The following is a 14586-nucleotide window of genomic DNA, read 5'->3' on the forward strand; positions in this document are numbered from 1 at the left end:
ATTAGCATTAAAATGGCTGAGTAATAGCACGGTGCTCTATTTCTTTAAGACCAAATGCTTACCAGGTGTAAGCTACAGCAGCAAATTTAGGCCAGTGTTGGTCAGTCCATCAACCACTTTGGTCCAGATCACAAAAAGACATTTTTGAAAGGTAACACCCTATATATGCAGCAGTGCTGAGCCACACCGCTTAATCACTGAATTAAATAATGCTATGGGGGTTGCGTTTCTGAGGTTGGCCTGAGCCTTTTTGCTCCAGTAAAGGAAAATCTTAATGCTTCACCTTAGCAAGACTTGGACAATTTTATGCTTCTGGTTTTGTGGAAGCCGGAAGCTCATTCGTTCATTCAGAAGAGCAGGTGTGAGATCACACCTGCTCTTCTGAATGAAGGGGCAACAATCGTGCAGAAAAGTGGAAGTTGTTATAGCTTCAAAGGGGGGACCAATTTAGAATGGTCCTGTAGGTGTAGTGTGTAGGTGGCCCAGTACCTTTGTCCATGTAGTGTGTGTTCTGACATTTCATCTTTCTTTGTAAACATCTGCAAGAAAAAAATGAAACTGAAATTCACACACTGTGTGATTTACATGTTAATGCTCTAAGGTCTAAATTGTCACTGGTGATGACTTCAACCCAAACCCCAATCCTAACTTTAAATCAGAATATGTGATTTTTGTTTTTATTAAATTGTTCTCCCAAGTCTTGGGAATTCGGGAACCAAGAAAATAATCATTCGAAGTAACACACATATTCATGGATCTTCTCAATGTGAATATGACACAATTAAAAAAAAAAGTCTCTTTTGCCTTTCTCCAAAATGTAGAGTCAGGGCTACCACCTATCAATCCAGTTTTTTACATTTCTGGATTGTGCGTCTCCATTTAGTTTGTGATATTTCTCATCACTCTGACCTAAATTTACTGCGCTTGAAGTTTGTGTGCCAGTGGCAAGTGGGTCACATACTGGTATTAGCACTTTACATATGACTGGGTACTATTAGCAATTTACAACAGCCTGTGTTGTTTATGTTTTTTTAATCAAATTTTCAAGGAAAATTGAAAAAACCGTGATGTCCGTGGGATTTTCTGGTTTCTAAGTGGGCTGCAGCACTCTTCGGGTTAATTTCATGTCATGGACATATTAAAGAGATCTGAATATTGCAGTGTAAAATGGCATTTCATTCATTCATTCAGATCAAAGCTGCTAAAAATTTCCCCATGCTTCCTCCATGAGGGACCCAGATTTTTCATACACTTGCACAGTTTTGGGTCCACTGTGCACGTGACTAAACTTTGTCCTCAGAAGTGAGAGTCACTCTGAGTGGGCTGATTTGTTAGCTCCACACACACACAAAGACTTATAAATAAAATATTCCTACGGCTCGTCTAGACTTCAAATCTTGTAACATTCTATCCACCAATTTACATTCTTTTTCAGTGACTGCGTATTGTAAAAATACTTTTTCTGCTGGGTCGCATGTTTTGACAAACACAGAGGTTGTAGTAACAACTTATCTACAATGCCAAAGTTGCTGCAGAGCCCAGCAGAGATATGTTTAAAGTTAAATAGTTTTGCAATACACATTTGCATCCATTGCACGTTTACAATGAGCATTTTTTTTTTCTTTTACATTCTGTGTCAGATGCAGTAAATCAGGCATAAATCACAGTAACTGAAGCATGCAGCCACAACAATGGAAATCTACAAAGGAGATGGAATGAATGTAGCTGAAATCTTTTGATTTTTGTGCAGAAAAAAGCACTTAAACTCCATTTGGGGGTCTGTTGTGTGTAGTGTTCTTGTACCTGTAGGAAACAGGAATACTCAGAGGACCATATTACGTTTTTGCTCCAAAGCCCCTTCGTGCTATAATGCAGCCATGCCCACAAATGTATGCATTATTCTTCTGACCAAAGAGATGTTAGTGCAAGCTGCAGTCTAGATCTCCTCCACAATTGTTGGTATATGAGAAAAGTTTGGCTGCTTTGTTCTCCCAGCACCAAGAAATGAGCAGAAAATAGAGTTAGCATTAATTTCCACTGGGGTTTATGTGATAGAAAAGCTGTCAAATATATTTCACTAATGACATTTTTTCAGAGTTGGCAGCTCCCCACTGTAATGACCTGGGCCTGAGTGAGATCTGAAAGGAAAATAAGGATGAAAGGGAAAGAGTAGCATCAGAGAGAAGAGTGGAGATGCATAATGTGGATTTGAATGTAACTGAGGATGGATGGAAGGATGAGGAGTTACATAAGGAAAAAAGAATGAGTTTTATGGCTGTTTGCAGTGAAAAGCGGGATATGTAAGCCCTGAAGCGAAAAGGTTGTAAAAGGACGGCTTCTTTAAATAACAGCAGATGAAGAACATGAAACATACAGTATATCAAGTGTTTGTAAGTTATACTTTTGCCATTATTAAATGGCAGTTAAGGGAAACTAAAAACCTAAGACAAGATGTAGAGGAACAAAAAAAACTGCACATTTGCAGCGCAGGACAAAACACGAAGCCCTGTGATTGCAAAGGTGGTACACCATCACATGGGACACCATACCTAAAATCTCAACACAACACAACGTACAAAGAAGTGCTGTGAAAACTGTGTTCTATGTGTCAAATGTGTTGCTATATAACACAATCCTATTGCTTGGATGAGATCTGTGAAATGAACAGGTGTGCAGAACCAGATGTTTGAAATTTCCATCATACAGTGTCATTTGTCACCTGGACAGCATCTGATTGCCAACAGCTTCATTTTTCATGATCCCAAACACATGGCCAGTGCAGTAAAAGCAGTAAAAGAACACCGGGATAGAAAAACAGTATGAGTCATGGATTGGCCTCCCCAGAGCCCGGTCCTCAACATTACTGAAGCAGCATGGGATCATGTTGACAGAGAGCAAACAAAAGGCAGCCAGCATCCAACAAAGAGCTTTGACTGTTCTTCAAGAATCCTTAAGAACTATTACTTAAGCGCTGCACCTATTTCCCATTTTCCTAACAAAATAAATAAACTAAAATAAACTGAGTGGTGGCTCGTGGTTTTGCACATGGGGTGGCTGTGACTCGGTTGGTAGAACGGGTCACCTACTAATTTGGAAGGTTGGTGGTTTGATTCCGGGCTGTATGCCAAAGTATCCTTGGGCAAGATACTGAACCCCAAGTTGCTCTCCGAAGCAAGCGCTGGAGTGTGAATGTTAGATAATAAGCACTTAGCTTAGTTACATATGGAAGTGCTTGTATGAATGGGTGAATGCAAAACATGTTGTATAAGCGCTTTGAGTGCTCAATTAGAGTAGAAAAGCACTATAAGAACTTGTCCATTTACCATTTTACTGCATATAAATGGATGACTCAGTAAACAGTGCTTTATTGAGCTGGATCAGCTAAGACCCTCAGTTCTAGGTATTAGGTAGCCCCTCAGGTATTATTTCTATTGAGAGTGAGCCAGCCCACAGGTGTGAGGACAAGGCACGATGACGGTAAAGAACAAATACGAAAAGTTGAGCCACAGTTTGAATGGCAATCCGTCTTACACAGTGAAGCAGAAATGCTTAATAAATTGTAAAAAGTAAAAGAGAAATAAATAAATAGCTTAATACAAATACTAAAGGAGTTAAAACAATGGAAATGTCCAAAAAACAAAACAAATGCAAATTCAAAGTGAAATAACAAGACAATGAATATATGATTTAAGGTCTAGTATCTCTGTTTTTCAATATTTTTGTGCATTAAGGCCATAGTGATTTACAGCAGGTCATTTTATTATGTATTTATTTGTGGTGTTGGTCCTCCATAGTAGCGCATGAGTTTTTAATACATTCAACCATAAGGTTTTATTGTTAAAAATAAAGTCAATTAATACAAACTGAATGCAGTTAAACCCTCGGAATAAATCATTCACTCAGATATTTAGCAGCCGTATAAATGCGGTCACAGACTGAAAATAAAGAAGGAACTGTGGCTCACATTAATGTCTGACATAACCTTGAAGAAAGGAAAATAACGTTCACACAAACCTCATTTTGAAAGAACAACTTCATGAGTCGGAGGTCGTTGAAAAGCTATCTCACTTTTATATGACACTCGAATGACATTTTGGAAAACAAAAATAACCTACATGCATTCGGGGGGGGGGGGGGGGGGGGGGGGGGGGGGTCGTGTGGAGGAGATGGAGGGGAAAAGAGAGAACACACACTCTGGAATACATGAATACATCATCCTTTCAGTGACCTTTGAATCTTGGTGACATTTTATTCGAATACATAAATTCATAAATATAATCTTCTCTCACCATATTTCCTATCTATATGAGTCCCATACATCTAACTGTACATCTACTGTAGCATATTGCATATCTCGGTTAGAGGTGGGTAGTCAATAGTCACTTAGTACTCTGGCTTCCTTGTGGATAGGAGATAATACAATTGGATGGGCGTAAGGAGGGGAACGATGACAAACACAGAGATTTCTTCTGTCTCATCTCAAACAACTACAGAAGCATCCCGCAGTGTTTCCACACCGACATCTTTGTGTGATATGTGTGCGTGTGTGTATGTGCGTCAGTGTGCGTGTTGTATGCGGTGCGATGTGTGCGTGCATATAGGTCCACCTGAGGTCTACCTGGTCGGGATTGTTTTATATATAATGATCACAATTTGTTAAAATCACAAACATGTGCTCAGACTACATCCACTTGGACCACATTGCTTGTCATAGTATTTTTTTTTTCTACTGTCTTGCTACACTCAAGCAGACCTGAGTCAAATAAACATTTGGGTTTAAAGCAGCAAACTAAACAGTGAATTCCACCTTCTGAATTCCCGGTAATCTGTACACCGACTCTTTAAGAAACCACACACACACGCTGGGGAGCACTGCTCCACTACACTTGCTCAGTTATATTCCGGCCCATGTTAAATTAGGCAGGAGATGTTGCTAAGACGATGCTAAATGTTGTCCAGTTTGCTTCAGATGCCGAGACCCATCCCAGAGAACGGCACGCATGTATAAGACAATAGGTACTCTTTTTGTTTCAGACTGAAAAGGGGTGCTTCTGTGTGACTCAAACGAGGGATGGTCTATTGACATGCTAGCAACCTAGTGATTAGCCCTGCCACAGGGCACTCAAACAACGGCCTGTACTCGTGACAATAATAGAACTGAAGAGGTGGCTGCGTGTCAGCAGGCTGAGACTGCTGGTACAAAAGCAGAGCCTATCCAAAGATAGAGACTTTGTTCAAAGTACAACTTAACAAACCTATGCCAACAACGAAGAGAGTTCAGAGTTTTCTTTTCATTATGCTGCTTGCACACTCACTGCACTTACTAACCACATCTTTACATACATTCAGGACATACTGCAGTATCATTGATGAGGTTAACCGGAGTCCAGATCTGTGTACTTGAGTGTGGTGTACATCTGGTGTACCAGCAGCGAGAACCTCACATTAAGATTACTTGACTGTCGTTTTCCAATGATTCACGTGTCTGTGCGTCCAAATCACGAGCAGCAGCAATCTGAAGGAGCCCGTAGGAAGTCGGTCAGTTTTATTTTGCAGACAAGCATCACGTAGATGAGGGCAAGAATACTCCAGGATACAGAACAACATTTAAACTCTGCTTTTCGGAAATCTTGTTTATTCTGTCTTGGCATGACTCTGTATACTTCTATATTAGGCTTTGATTCAGTGGTCAGCAGGGGTGCGGATGCTTTGAAGTCTTAAAGACTTTTAAATGAGTTTCCAGCTTCCAGTCGCTCAAGTCTGTGCTTGCTTTACTTTTAAAGCTGTCTTACATTATTATAGCACATTACTAGCATCAGAAAGGTTTGATAAATTAATGGGTGTGCCTCACAGACATATTCAAACATGCTGTTAGGTGGCAAAAGATTATTTGCCAATTGTATTTGGCCCAGGTCTACACTCAATACACTTTAGCCCTTTCATGGGTATACAGAAAGCAAAAAGGTGTCCACTCTGAAAGTGGCCAGTGCTTCATGAATTACCCACATGTGTTCTCAGCAGCATTCACATTCTTCTTCTTTTCAAAGAGGCCGTCTGTGAGGTTTCAGACTAGCCGGGCTCATTGCTTGTCTTGGTCTCCCCCTTTCTCACAAATGGAGACAGAACAGGGTAAATTCACACAACTTCAAAATGTTGAAGCTGAAAAACAAACAGAAAAATCGATTTTCCATCACCCACCAAATCTTCCGAAGAGGAAGAAAGGTTGACGCTACTATTAGCCATGGATATTACAAAAAAAAAAAAAACAAAACAAGGAAAAAAAAAACTGTACAAAGTTCAGTTCTTCCTCAAAAGAAGCTTGAGAGTTTGCCATCTGTCCAATTTTGACAATACTGTTTTTGGACAAGGGTTCAAAAGTGAGCCCGGTCCTTGGAGAAGATTGAACTTCTTACCAGTTTCATCTAGAAAACACTGCCTCAGTAATGTTCACAAATCACTGCCATTTTCAGGGCTGTCTCTCTTAATGGCTTTCTGAATATTCTCTCGAGATGGCTATAATAGAAAACCCAGGACTACCACGCGTTCAGCCCTGGTTACTAAAGGATAAGCTCCTTGACATTATTGTCAAAACCTAGCAAAGAGCAATCACATATCCTGTGTAAAAGAAAGGATGTCAAAACTCAGAAGCAACTGGAATCTTTTGAGAAATGACTGATCCCAACAGCCAAATCTGAGGAGGAATGAGAGAGAGAACAAATGCTTTAAAGACAAGAGAGAACTTCAGGTTCAGGTTCACAGGACATGTATTAAAATCTCCCTGTTCTGTTCAAGGTCCAGAAATGCAAATGGTTAAAGAGTTCCACTACAGAGAGGCAACAAGTGTTTCATCTTTTTTTCCTGGAACATGTGTCTCTGGTCTGGCTGCTGCTTTTCATGCTGAGGCCTGTGATGTCTTGCTCCTCACCTCTTGCCATTCCCTCTGTCAAGGGGTTGGACAAGAAACCATGGCCGTCTTTACTCCGGGCAAGAAGATTTGTTTGATCCAGAGACCCTGTGCTGTTACATTTTTTCACCAGCGGGGGTGCCAAAGAGTCCGGGGTAAACAGTGACGTAAGAGAGAGACTGTTCAGTGTTTCTGACAAGTGCTCGCTGCTGAAGGTCTGGGGGCAGCCATCCCTGTTTGTCCCTGTGCCACCATCCTCATCTGAAGGGTCCATGGAGTCCTGCTGGGGGCAGCCAGGGCTGGTGCTGCCGCCTCCGCTGCTGCTCTGGCTCCTCTGGTGCCTCCGGGTCGCTTGGAGAGTAAAAGGAGTGCTGTGTCTCTTTAGTAAAGAGTGGCCCTGGTCTACCGTATTCGGTCCCTGGGGTTGTAAGGGGTGGCTGGAGCGAGGGCAGAGGAGAGGCACGGGGAGAGCCAGATGCCGAGGTGAGGAGACACTGACACTAAGCCCTTCTGCCAGTGTTGTCTGCAGGCTGCCCTCTGAACTGCCTGTGGCCAGGGAGGAGTCACTGCGGGATGGGTGCTGGAAGAGAGAATAATAATTTAAATTTAAAAAAAAATACAACAGAAAAACAAAAACAAAGTCAAAAAAGATAACACACACATATGTAGCTCCTTGTTATTCCTGAGCCACAAATTAGTGCGGTTATCTCCAAGCTGCTGGCATGACTCATTTACACAGAAGGTATCCTTCGGTGTCTCTGCCCAAACACACAGGTTATAGTATTACTGAGATGGAACTCCCACTCTTAACCTGCCATTTTTAAACCAAACCACAACATTTTCATAAAGCTAACTGAGTAGCTGTGGCCAGTTTATTGAGGTACCAAAGCCGAAGGAAAGCTTTATAACAGGGAAGTAGGGATCTGACAAAATGGTGCTATATTATGTCTCAGCATGAGAGCACACTGGTTCTAACTCATTGTTAGTTGGGCATAATAAAATGAAACCATGAAATTACCCTGCTTGCAATTCATCCTGCTTGGAGCACCCCGCCCCTGTGTTTGGGAAAGCGTTTGTTTAATCCAATATGTTGCATGTGCAGGAGGGATTTAGTCATTATTTCTAATCCTGGCAGTGTTATAATAAGAGATTACGAAAAAGCAGAAATGTAGTGACAGGAAGAAAACGGAAAGCGGAAAGGCATAGAGAGGGGGGATCACCCAGGAGAGAAAAAAAAAAGAAGGGAAATAGAAGAAAAGCGACACGAGAGAATGTGAGGAACGGGAGCCAAACACAACAGTGTGCAGAGAGTCGGTATCAGGCTCGGGGCTGGCCGGGCTAATTAGCTGAGCGCCGCAAAGCATTACTGTAGCAGCTGAGGATCACAGAGGCACTCAGGCACGAGCTAAACAAACCAAACAGGTAGAGGAGAAAAGAGAAATCTGTCTCCATGGTTACAAAAGGAACAAGAACTAAAATAAGGGCTTTTTTTTCTTTCTGGTTTGTTTCATGCCGGAGCCAGCAGAGGGGAGGTGTTAGACTCAGTATGGAAGAGAGATTGGCTTTAATTATGACTAAATAAACTCTCTGGAGTCTTACACTACAGTAGGACTTCAGTGGAGGGTGGTGATACATGTATTTTCACAATTTGGCGTACAGTAATTAGAAAGCGACGGATAGAGCGCAGAAGAGGTTGTTGCGTTGCTTCTAATTGCACCACTCCCAGTCAAGCGTTGATTTCTAATGAACTGAAGTGATTTTGTGCCATGTGTATATTACACCTACAGCTGTGACAGTATCATCAAATCAGCATCTGATGCCGAACGATATGGTATAAGGTGTGTTACAGTATTGGGTTTCTAGATGATGTTATTCAGGCTCACAAACATATCTCACAAAAATAAAAAAAAAAACAACAAAAAAACAGATGGCATTAAAATTATAAATTCATTTGCACATCACTGAGTGAAATAAGTATTTGATCCCCAAGCAAAATATGACTTAGTACGACTTGGTGGAGAAACCCTTGTTGCCAAGCACAGCAGTCAGACATTTCCTGTTGTTGTTTACCTGGTTTGCACACATCTTCAGTTCACTGAACATTCACTCAAATGGGTGTGTTTACACTGAGATCTATCACGTCACCGATGCTTTGCACTGTAATACTGATGTCAATCCCCCATTCGTCTGTCCAGCCAGCCATCCAGACACAAATGAATCCATTCATCTAATCGTAATACCTGGGAGCTCATGGGCCTGCTGTTGGTTCTGGGTGAGCGGAGGGATGCCCAGGAGCCCGGGGAGGCCGACCTGGAAGACCCCCTGTCTCCTGGGCTTACATCGTTCCCAGGACTGTTTGGATGAGCTGCAGCAGCTGGGTGGAAGAAATCTGCTGGTAGAGGTAATGTGGGTGAAGATTCACGGCCACCTCCACAGCAGCTTCCTCCATCACCATCTGTAAAGGGAAGGCTGCAGTTTAATCCAGCCGTGGCGGTGAGGCTCATATTTATTTACCACTTTGTAGCTCTCTCTCTCTCTGTATGTTTTATCATGGATACACACAGCAGTGGGAACCGCCACAGAGGCGCTTGTGAATACTTTGAAATGGTTATTGTCTCTGGATAGATTTTTGTCAACAGGTGTAAGAGTCAACCAAGAAACTGCGCAGGTTCTTTACAGGTTGATATCAAAATATAGAAGCCCAGTTGGATGACGGGTGTGATCAGGGAAACATTTCAGCATTGTATTTTTACCATTTGCCATGGTAAAAATGTGTCTCGTAATCTTTATCATGCAGACAATCACTAACTATGGAACACTTCCATGTAGAACTCATTAAAAAAATGCTTTATAAGGATGTCAATTCAAAGTGATTCTGCACAATTGCTCAACAGTGTCAGGATTTGATACAGTCACTCATGATTTGTAATATGTGATGAATTATCTTGAGCACTGTTTAGACAGCTTTAGTTCTGTTTCCACAACAATGCAGACAGTCTCTGTGAACAAGTATTGACACATGAATATGCAGAGTTTTTAGGCAAGGGAAGAAACCTTTGGTGCTATAATGACTCATCATGTAGTTGCATGTAAACAGTCAGTGTGGAGAGCAAAAGAACCAATCATTTGCTGAAATGCAATCTTGAAACCATCAGCTACTGACTGGAGTTCAGCTTTTATAAGCTTTTTGATACATCTACATTTGTGAGCAATGGCCAATGGATGGACCAGGACGTCTTGTCCTGGATATTCACTGGCTACACTGCAAGACCCCCAAAATGATTATTATTAGCATGGACGACTTCTTCTTTCGGCTGCTCCCTTTAGGGGTCACCACAGCAAATCACGTGCCTCTATCTCACCCTATCCCTGGCATCCTCTGCTGTCACAGCTACCCTCTAGATCCTCCTTCACTGCGTCCATGAACCTCCTCTGCGGTCTTCCTCTTTTCCTCCTGCCTGGCAGCTCCATCTTCAACATCTTTGTCCAGTATATCCCTCCTCTGCACGTGCTCAAACCATCTCAACCTTAACATTCACAAGCATTTTAGAAATGAGTGATGTCCTTCCTTAATCTGAATCAAGAAAAAAAAAAAAAAAAAGCTTAAGGGTAAGAGGCCAAAAGAGGGAATGCCACACTTCATTGTACATTCTCCTAACACCACCATCTAGGGTTAAGTATGTGATGGTAATCTTTGTTAGGAAATTAAATTCTGAATACCTCATTCATAGCACCTCTTTTCTTACTAAATTAAAGAACATTATTACACCATTTTATGAAAAAACTGAAAAAAAAAAGCAATCGTCCTTATTAATATAATGCGCTGTGCAAAGTAAAAACTTATAGGAAAGCGATTAAATATCACTGTCTTACTTCAATGAACTGCAGCCCAGATGGCCATTAAAATTAAAGAGTGCACACACCCTGACATTGAAATCTCCTCAAACTATATCATTTTTGATATCGCGAGCTTCACTGTCTCCTGACTACAATAGCAAAGCTTGTGTACACATTAGAAATTAAATGTGCTTTTGTCCCTTTAGCAGCCATTAATTTGGAATTAGGATCATCTCGTTACTTTTTTTGGTAGATAAAGTTGTACTGTGTTCATTCTGCAAACAGTTTTTTTTTTTTAATTTTTAGAGAGTTGACAGTTGTGAAGTTGATTTATTATTTATTTATTTATTATATATTTTTTTCTCATGAGGGATGTACTGTCTTGAAATGAAAGTTGTAAACTATTTTAGATTAGACCAACATAACATCATAGCAGACACATTAAAAGCGGTAAAGCAGCACTTGAAGCAAATTCTAGTGACATTAAAGGTGGAGTGAAACCATTTCAGCTCCTAAACTGAGAATTTAGGAATACGTATTTTAAGTAAGTAAATAATTAATTTCTTTTTTTTTTGATGGCAATCACACTTTGTAAACAGCTCCTCCATATATTCAATGACACTGTGTGCTACTGAATCTTTGAATTGTTCTGTCTTTTCTGGTGATGGCAGACACATTACAGGGTTTGTTGAGCCTTCATCACACCATGTCATTCATTAGCATATCTGTCTGCTTTATGTCTGGCCTCATTTATCACTTTTTTAATTGCAGAGGGAGTCAATCAGCTATACGGAATATGAGGGATGCCACTGCACTCGTGAGTGAGAGATGGCTAAGAAAAAAAAACAAACCTCCTTTTATATAAAGGATACTATCAATGCCGTGCCAAAGTCATAGCTTAATGAAATCATGGTGGTATCAGTGAGGTCAGAACACTGATATGTGTCATAAGGGAAGCTGATGAAATGTGACTGAGATCTTTTTAATGCTGGTATGAAAGATTAAATTGAACCCTTTGGATGAAAAAAAATCAGCTAAGGTGGGATTAACAGAGAGAATTATTCTTAGGACTATATTTGTCAAAAGCTTGAGAATATATCAACTGTCAAAAAATCAAAAAATCAAACAGAAATAAATATTAACAGAAAGGGTTTTTTTAAACTATCTTTTTTCTTTTTTTGTTCTTATTCTCAGTAAACATGCATTAATACCCCGTTTCCCTCTCTTAAGATACTCTGTGTTTATTGCTTTGACTGAAAAAAAAAGACTAAATGGAGAAAAAAAGGCAAAACAAAACAAAACAAAACAAAAAAGCGGCTCCCTGAATTCCCAGTGCTCCTCATTGTGCAGCTACTCAGTACAGCAGAGTAACTGCTTTATCTATTTACAGCGTAGCCACACAAACTTGAAAATTTTTAAAGAAGCTAGTCAATAATTTTGTAAAGTGCCATGAAGGACGGCAGCTTTGTTTCACGGTGCAGACAGCATGAGTAAATCTGCAGTCAATAGCAGGGTGCAGGTGGAATGAAAAGTTAGAGGTGAGCATCTCGTTGCCTGCAGCTCTTCAGAGGCAACTCAGTGTTGCTGTTTCACAAGTCCCTGAAACTTTTAATACTAATCCATAGATTACAAACTGGTCCCAGTGACATACTATAGTTTTGAACATTGTTAGTTAGGTATGAATATGTCGCAGTTTCTGCCCTTGCCGCCAAGTATGTCACAGATTCAGTCACGTTGGATGACACTGCTAGCTACATGCAGCATCCTTGATGCTGTCATCTTGTTTACGCCAGTACCTTTGTCACGTGCCGAGCTTTTCTGCACTGGTGAAGAAGGATTACATGGATGGATGCCCACTTCAAACAATTCCTGGACACAATCCTCGCTTCCTGAGCTGGAGGGACGAAGCCCTCTGTAGCCCCCCTGGGTAGGCAGCTCTTCCGAACTGTGGGAGTCACTGCTGCCCCTCTGAAAGCAAGATGCAGAAAATAAGAGCAGAATTTGAAGGGAGAAGACTGAAAATGGAGAGAAAAAAAAATACCTCAAAAGAAGAAGCCCGATATCCAGGTGCATTTACGTTCACCGGAGCAAGAAAGATACAAAACTGAAGAGTTTCATTCCACCTTGTCATAATGGAAATCTGAGTAGCATTTGTTTCCAGTTTCAAAAAGCTCCCTTTTCATGTTCCATCCTTTATCCATCTATACGAGTCTGATTAAAATTGGAGGTGGTAAAAAGAAAGTAATGGCAGGCTTCAAAGCTTCAAATTGCTCGGCTGTTGTTGGTTGTAAACTGGATCAAATGAGCTGGCCTTCAATAACAGACCAGGTGGAACACCGGTGAGCTGAGAGCAAAGCGTCCATGTGAAGATGGCGATATGAAAGACATGAACACACACACGCACACACACACACACACACACACACACACACACACACACACACACACACACACACACACACACTCCAGTATGCCCATGTCAGAAGCACAGTGGAAGGTACCTGTTTTAATTAGCCAGTAAAGCATGTAAATAATAATTAATGATGATTAGCCAAATCTAAGCAGTGTGATGACACGGTTTTACCTGTGTGTTTAGGCATGAGTGACTACAGCTGAGGTTCATTTTTGTCCTACTTATCAGGGTTAATTTCAGAAAAGCATTTCAAATATTCATCAGTGGGAAGGACGCCTGCTTCTAGTTCTCGCCTGTGCATAAAATCACTGGTGTTTAAATCATGGCGGTGTGTTTGACTGGTATGTTTCTCTGACAAAATGATTTAAAATGTGTAGAAGTTTTTAAAAAGCTCAAGCTATGTGTGATGTGTGATGCAGTGGGTTAATTCTTCTTACTTAATCATGAATCCGAGGTGTCCAGTAACCCAGCTAGTCCTCTGACTAGCTGCTGCTGCAAAGTAAGTAGCGGACTTACCAGGTGACTTAGGTAAACCAATCACATTACTGAGTGACTGAGATTAATCAGAGTCCATAAAATGGACCTACTTTCTTCCTTATGCTGACAAAGTGCATAAAATCATTGATGTTTCTCTGGCACGGTTCTCTGACAAAATTTGTTTTTTAAAAAGCTCACGTGTGTGAAGCAGTGCCGTTCCGTCAGGACAAGCAATGAATGCGGTGCTTCCCCAGTGAAATCTTAAAATAGACGTAAATTAAAATGTATCAAAGTGAACGCGATCCCGCTCCTTTCATCTCTGTCATAAAGCTTCACACCTGTTTTCTGTTTCAGGGGTGTGTCCATCTCCCATTAATAAGAGCTTGAGTTTGTCCAGCTGAGAGGCCAGCAGCTTCTGGTATTGTGCGCATGTGCATTGTGGATAAACCTGTCGCTCTGGCATAAAAGTCACCGCACACCACTGATGTGATTTGTTTGTGTGTTTGCATGCACACAAACACATGGCCTGTGTATCATGTGTATAAGACAAGTGGGAGAATTAAGAGCAAGTACAGTCCAAGTCCACGTGTTGGTGTATGAGTGTGAACATACCTGACTGTCTCTGACCAGCAACTGGTAGCTGCTGTTTTCATCCAAGCTCAGGTCATCAGGCAGAGCTGGAGATGACGACTTGTCTGACAGCTGCTCTGACATCAGCGATGCCTGCTCCACCTCTGCCAATCGGATCTGTACCACAAATACACAGTAGCCAGTCATGCTGAATTTGACAGCAGGGTGTGAAACTTCAGGGGCTGAAATGTAGAGCCAGCGTGAGCTGACAAAAAAAAGCACAGTTCCTCAAATGACTCGAGGCTGTCCCTGTAAACTCCCATAATGAAATGTACACCAGAAATACATTTTATTTTTTGTTTTTTTCAGTCAGAAGTAACCATGT

The 14586-nt window shown here is 41.2% G+C and overlaps 1 protein-coding gene across 1 annotated transcript in view; it reads right to left on the reverse strand.

The window, feature by feature from the left end:
• Positions 1-4238: 4238 nt before the first annotated feature.
• Positions 4239-14586, reverse strand: part of LOC115775707 (voltage-dependent T-type calcium channel subunit alpha-1I-like) — a 184260-nt gene continuing 173912 nt past the window's right edge. The window contains exons 34-37 of the mRNA XM_030723225.1: positions 14244-14378; positions 12538-12709; positions 9145-9359; positions 4239-7484 (exon numbers count right to left, since the gene is read on the reverse strand). Of these exons, the coding sequence (XP_030579085.1) occupies positions 6846-7484; positions 9145-9359; positions 12538-12709; positions 14244-14378 (1161 nt within the window). The 3' untranslated portion in view covers positions 4239-6845. The remainder of the gene's footprint in view (positions 7485-9144; positions 9360-12537; positions 12710-14243; positions 14379-14586) is intronic.

The sequence above is a fragment of the Archocentrus centrarchus genome, chromosome 1 (genome assembly GCF_007364275.1).
Source record: "Archocentrus centrarchus isolate MPI-CPG fArcCen1 chromosome 1, fArcCen1, whole genome shotgun sequence".
In the NCBI taxonomy this organism is placed as follows: domain Eukaryota; kingdom Metazoa; phylum Chordata; class Actinopteri; order Cichliformes; family Cichlidae; genus Archocentrus; species Archocentrus centrarchus.